At 36.6% G+C, this 13622-nt stretch overlaps 3 protein-coding genes across 7 annotated transcripts in view; 2 read left to right on the top strand and 1 right to left on the bottom strand.

The window, feature by feature from the left end:
- Positions 1-663: 663 nt before the first annotated feature.
- Positions 664-13622, bottom strand: part of LOC107730237 (guanosine-3',5'-bis(diphosphate) 3'-pyrophosphohydrolase MESH1-like) — a 16387-nt gene continuing 3428 nt past the window's right edge. Inside the window, exons 1-5 of one of the 5 annotated variants that reach the window (XM_016541002.1) lie at positions 3126-3436; positions 2981-3036; positions 2572-2812; positions 2429-2475; positions 664-1068 (exon numbers count right to left, since the gene is read on the bottom strand). In XM_016541002.1, the coding sequence (XP_016396488.1) occupies positions 985-1068; positions 2429-2475; positions 2572-2812; positions 2981-3036; positions 3126-3240 (543 nt within the window). In that variant the 5' untranslated portion in view covers positions 3241-3436 and the 3' untranslated portion in view covers positions 664-984. Of the gene's footprint in view, positions 1069-2038; positions 2476-2571; positions 2813-2980; positions 3037-3125; positions 3443-3567; positions 3721-13622 lie in introns of those variants that run through there. The other 4 variants (XM_016541003.1, XM_016541006.1, XM_016541005.1 and 1 more) reach the window with 4 other exon arrangements.
- Positions 3850-9700, top strand: LOC107730236 (vacuolar protein sorting-associated protein 33B-like). Its single transcript, XM_016541001.1, has 24 exons — positions 3850-3921; positions 4187-4321; positions 4407-4487; positions 4633-4694; positions 4773-4822; positions 4905-4972; positions 5057-5102; positions 5182-5276; positions 5702-5806; positions 5904-5994; positions 6096-6173; positions 6297-6370; positions 6457-6543; positions 6650-6740; positions 7555-7629; positions 7742-7806; positions 7897-7951; positions 8045-8091; positions 8269-8401; positions 8530-8603; positions 8704-8805; positions 8910-8985; positions 9233-9355; positions 9444-9700. The coding sequence occupies exons 2-24, from the start codon at positions 4226-4228 to the stop codon at positions 9527-9529; spliced, it is 1860 nt and encodes a 619-aa protein (XP_016396487.1). The 5' UTR covers positions 3850-3921; positions 4187-4225; the 3' UTR covers positions 9530-9700.
- LOC107730223 (protein regulator of cytokinesis 1-like) overlaps positions 11033-13622 on the top strand; it is an 8863-nt gene continuing 6273 nt past the window's right edge. Inside the window, exons 1-4 of the mRNA XM_016540981.1 lie at positions 11033-11155; positions 11650-11782; positions 11870-11992; positions 12440-12673. Of these exons, the coding sequence (XP_016396467.1) occupies positions 11145-11155; positions 11650-11782; positions 11870-11992; positions 12440-12673 (501 nt within the window). The 5' untranslated portion in view covers positions 11033-11144. The remainder of the gene's footprint in view (positions 11156-11649; positions 11783-11869; positions 11993-12439; positions 12674-13622) is intronic.

Genomic DNA, 13622 nt, shown 5'->3' with positions numbered 1-13622 from the left:
CTGACATTTTGGAGAATTCACGAGGGTTCCTTTACACTAGAAAACAACACAATCGCTGAAAGTCTTCGTAAAAATCCTGTTTACAGTCCTTTATCCACTAACATGGACGTCCCGGAAATTGTACGCCAATAGGGAACCGCACGAAAACTCGTCCCCGGAAACACTGACCTGTTAAGTAGTTCCTACCTTTAATTGCACTTTTATAATTCAACAGATTATTGATTTGTCCTGTCCTTCCCTTTTGGTGAGAAGTTGTCAGCGGAATAACAGTAATCAGGTAAAAGAGCCATATATTCTAAAATCATTACTATTATTATGAAAACAACATGTTTTCTACACTTCCTAAAATCATAAATTAATATTTATGTCCCCATTTTCACTCAAATTAATATCCTATCTCCTTCAAGTGTTCAGTGTTTGCTCTCAGAATCATAATTTTACTTTTATTTTGTCATTTAATAGCTGTGGTTTATTTCACACAGTTACAGTACCAAGACAATTCGTGTAATCTCTTACAGTTTTACTGTAAACTAAACTATGGATACAACATGATACATCTTGGTAATAAAGCATTATCTTTTATATTTTATTATTCATATTGATCCATTGAAGAATATTAATACACCACAACATTTGTCACATTTAACAAAACTTTAATTTCATTTCATATCTGTGCAAGTATTATACACTTACATTCGTATTATTAAAAAAAATATTTAAATAAAAAAAATCTTAATACTAAAGCTGACTCAAAAATTCAAATGCATTCGTCATTCAACCTGATGTTGTTCTGTATGACTTTATAAAGCGGAACACAAAAGAAAATGTCGAGGAAATCTTCATCAACATCTCCTCTTGTGCTCCACAGAGGAAAGAAAGTCAAAACAGGTTTGGAACGACTACAGAGAGGGCCGAACTGTCCCTTTAGGGTAAAGAAAAAAAAAAAAAAAGCTCCATAATTTCCACCAGTGGCTTGTGACATCATCATAACTCCACTCCTCTCTCCAAAAAGAGCTGCTGCAGTTTCTGCTCGAGAGCTGCATTGGTGCCACGGAGCCCTTTTGCCACCCGAGACGCCCTCCCCCCCATATTGTTTATACAGAAAACTGTTTGTACAGTAACTATGTGAAAACTACACACGTACATCTATCAGTTTAAAAAGAGGGGATTTGTCTTAAGACCAAGAATTTTATATTTTATTACTGCATGATATTGCACACTCGCACGAATCACGATGTCAACACATGCTAACAGTCAAGTAACTAAGTGTTTCTCAAACGAATACCTTTTTCATTGCGGATCGGCACGGCTCCTGCCGTCGACTGAATCGGCGGCTGCTTGGCATTTAATGCGTTTGCTCCTGACATTTTGGAGAATTCACGAGGGTTCCTTTACACTAGAAAACAACACAATCGCTGAAAGTCTTCGTAAAAATCCTGTTTACAGTCCTTTATCCACTAACATGGACGTCCCGGAAATTGTACGCCAATAGGGAACCGCACGAAAACTCGTCCCCGGAAACACTGACCTGTTAAGTAGTTCCTACCTTTAATTGCACTTTTATAATTCAACAGATTATTGATTTGTCCTGTCCTTCCCTTTTGGTGAGAAGTTGTCAGCGGAATAACAGTAATCAGGTAAAAGAGCCATATATTCTAAAATCATTACTATTATTATGAAAACAACATGTTTTCTACACTTCCTAAAATCATAAATTAATATTTATGTCCCCATTTTCACTCAAATTAATATCCTATCTCCTTCAAGTGTTCAGTGTTTGCTCTCAGAATCATAATTTTACTTTTATTTTGTCATTTAATAGCTGTGGTTTATTTCACACAGTTACAGTACCAAGACAATTCGTGTAATCTCTTACAGTTTTACTGTAAACTAAACTATGGATACAACATGATACATCTTGGTAATAAAGCATTATCTTTTATATTTTATTATTCATATTGATCCATTGAAGAATATTAATACACCACAACATTTGTCACATTTAACAAAACTTTAATTTCATTTCATATCTGTGCAAGTATTATACACTTACATTCGTATTATTAAAAAAAATATTTAAATAAAAAAAATCTTAATACTAAAGCTGACTCAAAAATTCAAATGCATTCGTCATTCAACCTGATGTTGTTCTGTATGACTTTATAAAGCGGAACACAAAAGAAAATGTCGAGGAAATCTTCATCAACATCTCCTCTTGTGCTCCACAGAGGAAAGAAAGTCAAAACAGGTTTGGAACGACTACAGAGAGGGCCGAACTGTCCCTTTAGGGTAAAGAAAAAAAAAAAAAAAGCTCCATAATTTCCACCAGTGGCTTGTGACATCATCATAACTCCACTCCTCTCTCCAAAAAGAGCTGCTGCAGTTTCTGCTCGAGAGCTGCATTGGTGCCACGGAGCCCTTTTGCCACCCGAGACGCCCACACGAAGTATTCTTGAACCCTTTCTGCTGTCCAACCTGTCAACACAGATGCAAGACAGCAGTCTTACACAAGCAGTATAATTACGGGCTGGAAATGTATTTGTCTCCGGAGCAGCAGTTTTAATGTCTCACCTGTGGGAGTGCAACGATTGAGGTCCCGCAAATTATACAACTTGTCTGCTAGTTTCACTAGCTTGGCCTGATGGCTGCGGTGTGGTGCGTGCTCCACTTGCAGCCGTTTTCTCTCTTCTTTTGGTAACGACCCGTCATCTGTAACCTCCTGGACGATTCTCGCCACTGTCGGTCCAAACATAGACTCCAGCTCATCAAAGGTTGTATCAGTGTCCTCTACTGTGTCATGAAGCAATGCAGCCTGCATCACAAGAGCATACAGTTCAATCAATGCATTTGCGAAATTCCTTTAGCCTCTGTAATAAATCAATGCACGGCTCTTTAAATAAAACTAGTTATTTCTCCAAGAATTAAGCATTTTTAGTGTACAAACTGATCAAAGTAACGCACAAACATATCTCTGACTCACTTGTAAAACTTCAAGATCTGTGATTCCACCCTCATAACTTAAAATCCTTGCCACCCCTGCAAAGACGAGAAAAGCAGCTGTATTTTCTGGAGTCTGTCGGATTCTATATGCTTCGTCTTTGTAGTGAAGTGCTCTGGTACAGTACCTATGGGGTGATTGATGTATGGTGTGGCATCAGGATCTTTACGGCGCTGATTTCGATGTTTCTCTGCAGCGAAGTTGACCGTTTCCAGCAGCACTGCAGTCGACGAAGAGCTCATAGCTACTTTAGTAGAATACGATAATGCACAGTCTGATTATGCTTTTATAATAGTTCGGACTGATTTGTTAATGTACAACACAAAGCATGCAAGTCAATCATATAAATTAAAAATAAGGGCAATGTTACATTATATATCGATGTTGTTTGTAAGTCTGTTTTTGTGTCCGCAATTAAGATGTCCGTAGTGAAACAAGCGTAGCGCTATTTCGATTCGTGAAAGAATTGTTCTTTTGAGTTGGATCTTTTCAATGAATCAGTTCACGGTTTGAAATGAAATGAATAACAGCAATGCCAACAGTACACAAATGTTAACATGGTATTATACCTTTTCATCAACAAGCATATGAAACTATGAAGTATACTTCTGTTAGAGCGTGCAAAAAGTGAGGAATTAGTATGGTTATTGTTGCAAATGACTTGTTTTTCATGATGAATTATGGTTGCAACAAAATGAACCGATTGTATTAAATGACAATAAACACGTGCATTAATAGAAAGACGTAGTAAATATCGATATGTGCCTACGTTTCAGAATCTTTAATGCCACATTGGCACCAAAAACTACGGAAGACGCAAAAGAATCACTGAGTTGGTTTTGCTGTTCAAAAGAACCGATTTGCGGAAATGATTCGGACTGTCAGATAGATAGCGAAACCACTTCCGGAAAAAGGTGGACGAGGTATGAGACGAATTTACTGCTTTTTGTATACATGCTGATTAAATGAATTCCCATAACTACATTTATGTTATTTTTGTAGATAACTTGGGATGTGTAATTGGACGTTACGCTATGTTGATAAACTGTGAAAATAAAAGAAAACTAGCTTCAATGACATTCGCAAAATTCAGACAGAAGCTGCAGTAATCGAGTGATATTTGTCATTCTGCATATGCAGCTTCCACAGATCTGAGTGACAGTAATGTTACAGAGAAATGGTTTACAGATATATCCAGCATCGGACAGAGTGGTGGGATCTCTCCATATGGCACACACAGAGAGGAGAGATGCTCCTGGGCTGCCTGATTTCTCCCTGCTCAAAAGACTGGCCAGAGACCAGCTCATCTTCCTGCTGGAGCAGGTGACATGACCATCCACTGTTTCTTCAGAAAAGTACTTTGCATTTTGAATTTGTTTTGTAAATGTCAACATGTATGTTTTTGCAGTTGCCAGGGAAGAAGGATTTATTTATTGATGCAGATTTGATGAGCCCTCTTGATCGAATAGCAAATGTCACAATCCTGAAGGTATGATATCATGTAATACATTTTAGGAAAAAGCATTGGCACACTGTCTTTCTAAATGACTAGCATTTTATATCTTCTTGAAATATTATTAATATAGAAATATGTATTCACACCCTAACGAGTCTACACCTGATTTCACCTTTAGCAACATGAAGTCGACAAACTGTACAAAGTTGAGCTGAAGCCAATTGTCAGCAGTTCAGACCAGTAAGTAAACTAGTAAGTTTTTATCAATTAAAAACTGTAATTCCTCGGTAAAATGTAGGCGACATATCTTTTTCGCAGGCTGTGCTTCCTGATACGTCCCAGAATACAAACTGTGAAGTGGATTTCAGGTTGGCATGGTTTGCTGTTACGTAGTGATTTATAATCTAGAAGGAAGTATAGTTTAATAGTTTGTCTTAATAATGTTTACAGATTTGGTTAATTCAGACAAAGTGGCTGGAAGATTCAGAAGATATAAGATCATATTTACCCCCCAAAAGGTAACTAGAGGTCTGGAAATTGTGTTAAAATATGCAGCATTTTTATTTTGTTGTGTGATTTTGATGTTATGGCATTCTTTACAGTTTTATGCATGTGAGACGGTTTTGGAAGAGCAGGGAGTCTATGGAGGTAGGTTAAGTGTGTTAATGTTTCAATCTTTGGTCCTGGGCCTCCTAATGCAGACATTAACTATGACGTTTTTTCTTAGATGTTACAACCGATGAGTGGAATTTCTACATTCTTCCTCTGGATGACGACATCCTGAGTTTAGAGCTGCCTGAATTCTTCAGAGATAACTTTCTGGTAATTTGGATGCTACAGTGCTTTAGGGCTGAAAAAAAGGTTTTAATTTGGCATGTTTGATTAGTTTTAGTAAGATTTTTAGTATGTGTTCTTGTTATCAAGAAGGAATGTCACATGAATCTTCAGAAGTCATTCTAATATTGTGAATTTTTTTGGTGTTTAACATTACTTCTTATTTTTAATATTGCTGCTTGATATTTTTGTGAAAACTGTGATCATATTTTTCAGTGTGAGTAGAAATTTGAAAAGAATTTATTTGATAAAAGAAATCTATTTCTAACATAAATCTCTTTACTGACTGTAGATTATTTCATTAAAAGTATCAATTTCTTAAAATAAATCACACTGACCTGGGACTTTTGAATAGTAGTGTAATTTTTTAAATGTGGGATTGACATAGGAGTAATTGTGATATGATTCATCAGGAGGGAGATCAGCGCTGGGTGACCACTGCAGGAAGTGCACTACATCTTTTACAGTCTGTCTATGGTTCTTTCTCCAAAGTGTATGGGATCGGTAGATGTGCCAAGGTGAGGATTTGTGACAAAACCCTTTCTATCATAGATTTACAGATTTTGGTGGAGGAGAATCAAGGCAGTCTTTCATGTCATTTGTCTGTGTATGTAGATGGTGTATGAATCCTGGAGGGAGCTCATGGAGGAGGGGGAACAGAGAACAAGACAACCTGAATTTGCAAAAGTATTTCTTATTGACAGAGGTCAGTTATTTAAAAATAAATTACATTTACATTTAGATGTACTCTTACAGTCTTTTTCTGTTGTAATAAGAGCTGGCATAACTTGTATTTTAATATTTTAGATGTGGACTTTGTTACTCCACTCTGCTCTCAAGTTGTTTATGAGGGATTGGTAGATGATATTTTCAGAATAAAATGTGGTAAGCAATTATATATTACAGGCTCTTTGTCTTAATTGTTTAAAACATGTTTATGTCTATCTATATAATGGGTTAATTATGTTCAAGTTCATCCTTTTTATGTCATTTTGATTTTGCTTCTAGGCAGTGTGGAGTTTGGACCTGATGTCACTTCCTCTGACAAGAGCATCAAAGTGATGCTTAACTCTCAAGATAAAGTAAGAGCTACATAGACTTGATTACATTGACAGTGGTTAGTAGCTACTATTTTAAAAATGACCCTGCTGCTTGTTTAATTCATCAGGTGTTCGATGAAATAAGGAACGAGCATTTCTCCAATGTGTTTGGCTTTTTAAGTCAGAAGGCCAAAAATCTTCAAACAGCATATGATGTAAGTGCTTGCTACAGATGGCATGTGCTTCATACATAGCACATTAGGATACATTTTAGCATATTCTCCATGTGACAGCAATCAAAAATATGTGAGTTGGTAACAGAAACGGCGTGGGATGGACATCCAGCAGATGAAGGCATTTGTTGCAGATGAACTGAAAGGACTGAAACAGGAACATCGTCTTCTCAGTCTTCGTAAGTAGTGTATACACTATGGTTTGAAAGTTTGCGGTCAGCAAGGACGCATTAAATTAATCAGAAGTGTCAGTAATAACATGTATACTGTTACAAAAGATTTCTGTTTTAAAAAATGCTGCTCCTTTGTACTTTCAATTCATCAAAAATCCTGACAATCATGGTTTCCACTAAAAAATTGTTGATTTTTTGAGCATATTTTGATTTCTGAAGGATCAAGCAACACCGAAGACCGGAATAATAGCTGCTGAAAATTCAGCTTTGACATCACAGGAATAAATGAAAGCAATAAGCCCCAAGAAGCCGTGGTTTACAGTGAATTTCAGCGAAGCGGAGTGCCTAAAACCCCCTTAGCTCTTATAAATTCACTGTAAACCACGGCTTCACGGGGCTTATTGTTTTTATAAAACGGTTATTGTGTTATTCACAAAACAAAACCGAGCAAATAAAGTGTAATTATATTAATAAAAACATTATTCTTCCGCCAAACAATGTAGTTCCTCAGAATCGGTTGTGGTTGCAACAAAGTGGTTGCCAAGCAACACACAGACGTAAACAAAGGTGTATGTTTGTAGAGAAATTTACAACAGCTTCGTATGTGGCTCAGCCAATCAGAATCAAGGACCGGAACTATCCGTTTTATAATATATAATTTATAAAACTGAACACAGTTTTTTTAAAACAGTAACATACTGTTTTTTTTTACTGTACTTTTTGAATAAATATAGACTTGATAAGTGTAAGAAACGTCTTTCAAATAATGAAAACAGTTTCTTAATAATAAATATAAGAACTTGCTTTGTTCTTCCACTAGATATTGGTGCAAGTGAATCTATGATGAAGAAGAAAACCAAGCAAGATTTCCAGGAATTGTTGAAGACTGAACATTGTAAGATGTCTTGATAAGTATGAGATCATGCAAATCTGAAATATGAATTCTACAACACGACACTGTAATCTCACCCATTTCTATATTTTCTCCGCTCTTTCCCATATACTAGCATTACTTGAAGGCTTTGAGATCCGTGAATGTATCACCCACATTGAAGAACATATCAACAGACAGGTATGAAAAAACAAACGCTGTTATTGTTATAAGACACTGGTTTGATAATGCTACAGTAATAATAATGCTTGAGGAAACTCTGTCCATCAGGTGTCAATGATTGACAGTCTTAGACTCCTTTGCCTGTTGTCCATCACAGAAAATGGTGAGTCTTGATTAATTCTTGTATATAGATTCCATATCTTAAGCTGTTTATTTGATGAACATCTGTTCAATAATGCATTTAATTCTCCCACAGGTCTTTTGTCCAAAGACTATAAATCTCTTAAAGCTCAGTACCTTCAGGTATGTTATGATCTGAAAGTTCACATTTATGAACTACTCATTTACCTAAAGCTTCATTAAGCCATTTTACTTGATAAGAATGCCTTTAAAACGAGTGTTTAAGTGGATGATCTTAAATTACTGAAACTGTTTTTGAGATTATGTCCTCTGTGATACCATATGTTGTCTCTTGTTCAGAGTTATGGTATAGAGCACCTGCTGACGTTTGCAAACCTGAGGCAGCTGGGTTTGCTGGAAGAACAACAAGCTGGAGAAACACTGACAGTCATGGAGAGTAAAGTGGGGAAACTTGTCACTGACAAGACTGTAGGTGAGAATGTGGACAAGTGCAATCTCTCATGCACTCTCTCTCTCTTCCTCTCTCACTCTCATATTTATTATATATTGACTACAATATACACATACATGCACTGGGGAGTTTCCTATGTTTCCGTTCAGGGAAGCTGACGGATGCCTTTTCCTCACTGGCTAAGAAGAGCAATTTTCGAGCTCTGAGTAAAAGACTAGCTCTGGTTAGCTAACTTTTTTTTTAATTTTTTTTTTAAGAAAAATAAATAAATACTGTTTAAAATTATGATATTTACTTCATGATCATCTAATCTACACATACAGGTACCAAAGTCTGGTGAGGAATATGATCTTCGCGTTCCGCGAGACATGGCATATGTTTTCAGTGGTGCTTATATTCCTCTGAGCTGCAAACTGATCGAACAGGTTAGCTTTCAAAGAAGGCTTTGGCTGCTTAGCCTTTCTTTTTTTTTCTTGTTCTTGCTAAACAACATTTTAAAGTGTTGGCTTCTGGCCTGTGCTGTCCGCAGGTGATGGAGAGAGATGGTTGGACAGGTCTGGAGGAGGTTGCACGCATGCTGAATGGACAGGAATTTGCTGTAACAGGTTTGAACAAAGAATTTGTTTGTATAAAGCTCTTTGTAAGCTGAGTAAACATGTATACTGATACTGATATACTGTAAATATGGTGGTGTAGTATTTCAGAATATATTTATAATTATTTAGAATTTGTAACAAACATTTTTTTACATTTCTTATGCTGAGAAAACTATTATTATTAATAATAATTTTATTTGTTTTTTTTTGCTATCAAGCCTACATTTCCCCCTCTTTTGTCCTGTTTTTGTTTCAGGTGGCTGCAGTAGTTCAGAAGCCAGGAACAAAACTGATGCTCAAAGGATTGTTCTAGTGATGTTTCTTGGTGGCTGCACCTACTCTGAGATCTCTGCACTCCAGTTCCTTGGCAAGGAAAGGGGTAAAATATTCTAGAATGTGTTTTTATAAATACTTATTCCGTACAACAAATGGAATATATGGTTAATATAAAATTGTCCATTTGAAAGGTTGCAGATTCATAGTGGTCACTACAGCCATCACAAACAGTGCACGGCTTCTGGAAGCATTACTGGATAACGGTGCTTCAGTCTGAGAAAACATTCCACAAGAGGACACTTTATGATCATTTCCAGGAGAGGGCAAAAAGACAGAATATGCCCTAATCATCCCGGACATCTATATCATCCCAAAACAAATGTACTATTAGATAGTTTACCCAAAAAGGACAATTCTACCATTTTTTACCCACCCTCATGTGTTTCAAACCTGCATGACTTTCTTTCTTTTGCAGAACATAAAAAAAAAGATATTTTGAAGAATGTTTGTAACCAAACCGCTTAGGTGACCATTGACCTGTATTATATGGGGGGGGGGATAAAACACTGAAATGTTTCTCAAAATATTTTATTTTATTTTTCACAGAAGAAAGAAAGTCGTGCATGTCTGGAACGATATGAGGGTGAGTAAATTAGGACAGGATTGTACTTTTCAGGTGAACTGTCTTGTTAAATGTTTGCGCAGGTGTCATCTGAATTTATGAATGAAGAAAACTGCACTTTATAAAAATTTTGTATACAGTTTGTTAAGAGTTTGTCATGCATGTAATAACTGATTCAAGACTGATCAATAAAACCGTTACTGGTGTCAGGTGTGTGAAACAGTGAAATGGCCCAGTGGTCTAGCTATGTGTATATGTTCAAGTGGAAGTTAAACAGTTTATTTTTTAAATGCACAACAATGCTGCATACAATACGCACACAAATATGTGACCCTGTACCACAAAACCAGTCATGAGTAGCACGGGTATAGTTGTAGCAATAGCCTAGACTGTATGGGTTAAAATTATCGATTTTTCTTTTATGCCAAAAATCATTAGGATATTAAGTAAAGATCATGTTCCATAAAGATATTTTGTAAATTTCCCACCGTAATTATATCAAAACTTAACTTTTGATTCGTAATATGCATTGCTAAGAACTTCATTTGGACAACTTAAAAGGCGATTTTCTTAATATTTAGATTTTTTGCTCACTCAGATTCCAGATTTTCAAATAGTAGTCTCTCGGCCAAATATTGTCCTATCATAACAAACCATACAAAAATGGAAAACGTATTTATTCAGCTTTCAGATGATGTATAAATCTCAGTTCCAAAAAAATGTACCCTTATGACTGGTTTTGTGGTCCAGGGTCACATATGGTACATGTGATACACTTTGTTATGAGACCTATTAGATATGTGCAATATGATCTATTATCTAACATAAAATCAACCTAGCATGAAAAGCAGTTAGTTTTAAACACAAATGTCGGTATGTAAAAAGCTAACAGAAAAATATGCAAGGTAATATAGACATTAAACACAAGATATTTCTTAATTAATAAATGGTAAAATAGACCATTATTATTGCTGCACAATTATTTATTTGTTGCTATACATTATCATAGTACGTTATTCATGGAAAAAATCAGGAGTGGTCGTTTAAAAATGTTTCTGAGGTCATGCTGGAACAATCCGTCTGTTTGACACATCCTCACGCACGCGCAGAAAAGCTCCAAACAGCCAATCAGAGGAGCGCTGCTGTTTTGACGCATATTTTGAATCAGACAGAAACAGTTACGCTCACGATCGGAGTACGAAGACTGTACAGTGAAATATTCCTTTATAAAATACAAATAAACAGCGAAGAGCCTTGTCTTGGGACGAGGATGAGGAAGAGGTGAGTATGTTTGCTGATATGATATAATTTTTGGGTGTTTATCTACGAATGCGGAGACACAGATTTAAGCATGCGCGTCATTTGATCAAAATGTAGTTTGAGTTGTAGCTTGTTTTGAAGATGATAACATTAGCATTGTATTTTAATCCACACACGGCATCATTACATGTCTGAGATTCGTGCAGCGCGTAACGTTGCTGCTATTGACAAATAGCAAGTGTTTTCAGCTCATTTAACTCCAGCTTGTATGAGTGGGTGGGTTGTATAATGTCATAGCAGACATTTTATATAGTGCTTTGTGCATTTAATGAATGAATATATGAAGACGTTTCTTCGCATTTCTAAACACCTGAATGTACAGTAGATAATGATGTAGTAACTTCTGTTAATGTTATTAATGGACGTAGTCACTGGTGGATATCTAGAAGTACACATCTGTTAGAATAGATGTTTATCGACACTGTGTTTTCTATTCTTTCTCTCAATGATTTCAGTGAGTTGATTGCTGCAGAATCGGTGGCATGTCTGAATAAAGCTCTCTGCCATCTAAAGGACATCTGGGAGGAAATTGGCATCCCTGAGGATCAGCGATTAGAAAGGACAAATGTGGTTAAGAATCATGTCAAAGTGAGTGTTGAGTTGTACTTGAGCAACAACTGATGAATCCTAAGAAAGAGTGTTTTCAGTGATAAACTAACAAAACATGTACTTTAGAGTCTTCTGGACATGATGATTGCGGAGGAAGAGAGTCTGTGGAAACGTCTGACGACCAGTATTGAGACATGTCAAAATGAGTTGAGTAAATTGTGTTTGGAACTACAGCTTCCCCCATTTCAGGTAAGTATTTACTCTGGATACAAACTTTAGATAACACCACAAAATAGCTTTAGATAGCAGCACAACTGTTTTCAACATTGATAATAACCAAAATATTTCCTGAGCACCAAATCAGCATATAAGAATGATTTCTAAAGGATCATGTGACACTGAAGACTGGAGTAATGGTTGTTGAAGATTCAGCTTTGTCATCACAGGAATAAATTACATTCCAAAATGTCAATAGAAAAAAAGTTCTTTTAAATTATAATTATTATTTCACAATATAACTGTTTTTACTGTCAAAGTCAAATTACTATCAAATTGGTGAGCATTAATGATTCCAAACTAGAAAATGGCTTCGTAGCTAATACACTAAAAGCCACATAACTCAATTATTGATTGTATGGGGTCCCTCCAGAATGAAAAAACATAATTTTTTGTGGTTCTGGTTCATACTCATTTTAGGAGGACAGAAGTAGCACTATGCTACAGCAGGAAAAAGACCTCCGGATACATCTTGAAGTGATGTTAAAGGAGAAAAATCAGAGAATGCAAGCACTCAAAACCTTAACCGAGCAGGATCAGGATCTCTGTGACCTCCTCTGCTTCCAGTCGTTTTCTGTCTCTGCTGATTCTGTTCCGTCCCTGGAACAGCTGGAGAAATTCTGTCAACACATCTCCTCTCTCACTGCTGAGAAAGTATGACAATACATCTTTGTTTTAATACTACACTCTTATAAACGTCTCAGTCATTTATTGAAGTACTGTGTTCTCATATTTACCGCAAACAATGCGCTGTTACTTTAATTCAGTGCTTGCAGCGCAGCAAAAATAGACTTGCAGCGGAAACAATCTCTGCATTGCTGCAGACGCACCTCTACTGGAACGCACAGCTGGACAGCAACCGTGTGCACGCTTTATTAATCTGTTAACATGAGCGTGGAAAAAAATTTGCACTGCAAACGGAGTAATGTGAACCTGGCATTATGTGTGTGCACTGCGAGTGGATAAGCACACGGTCTCCAGGAGAGCGCGCAAGCGCTGAATGGTTTAAACACTGGCAAGAATTAAAAAGAAATGCAATTTATAAACTTTAGTGATGATGCAACACTGCCTCGATTGTGCAAGTGACAATTCCTGTGTCAACTGTGCAGCGTGCAGCTCGCTTAAGGCTGATTTATACTTCTGCGTCGGACCTACGCCGTAGCCTTTACGCCGTAGGCTATGCGTAAGTTTTCATTTATACTTCTGCGTCAACGTGCAGTACAGATGCAAACCGCTAGTCAGCAGTGTCCACGGGCATGTTGCTGGTGTAACCCGCAGTAGTACCACGGCAAAAGCCGAAGAAGAAGCGGCTCGTCGGAAAAGCATTATAGCCGTGACGGCGGCAAACAGATATCAAATCATTAAATCATTATTTAAAACTACAAAAAGGAGACAACAATGTAACAGGAGATGATGGCATTCTTTCAATCTGCACAAGGACTTGTACCACGGCAGATCAACATTGTTTGTTGCGGACAACTACTGATGTATAATGCTATGTAGTATAATAAATGATAAGACACTTGTTCTTTGCATTGTTTTATTTTATATAAGAAGGTGTAACATTAAAATATATTAAAGGGGTCATATGATGCGATTTCAA

Source organism: Sinocyclocheilus rhinocerous, unplaced genomic scaffold, assembly GCF_001515625.1.
Source record: "Sinocyclocheilus rhinocerous isolate Xijiao unplaced genomic scaffold, SAMN03320098_v1.1 scaffold368, whole genome shotgun sequence".
Classification (NCBI taxonomy): Eukaryota; Metazoa; Chordata; class Actinopteri; order Cypriniformes; family Cyprinidae; genus Sinocyclocheilus; species Sinocyclocheilus rhinocerous.
The sequence above is the reverse complement of the archived record's forward strand: the minus strand, read 5'-3'. Positions and strand labels throughout refer to the sequence as shown.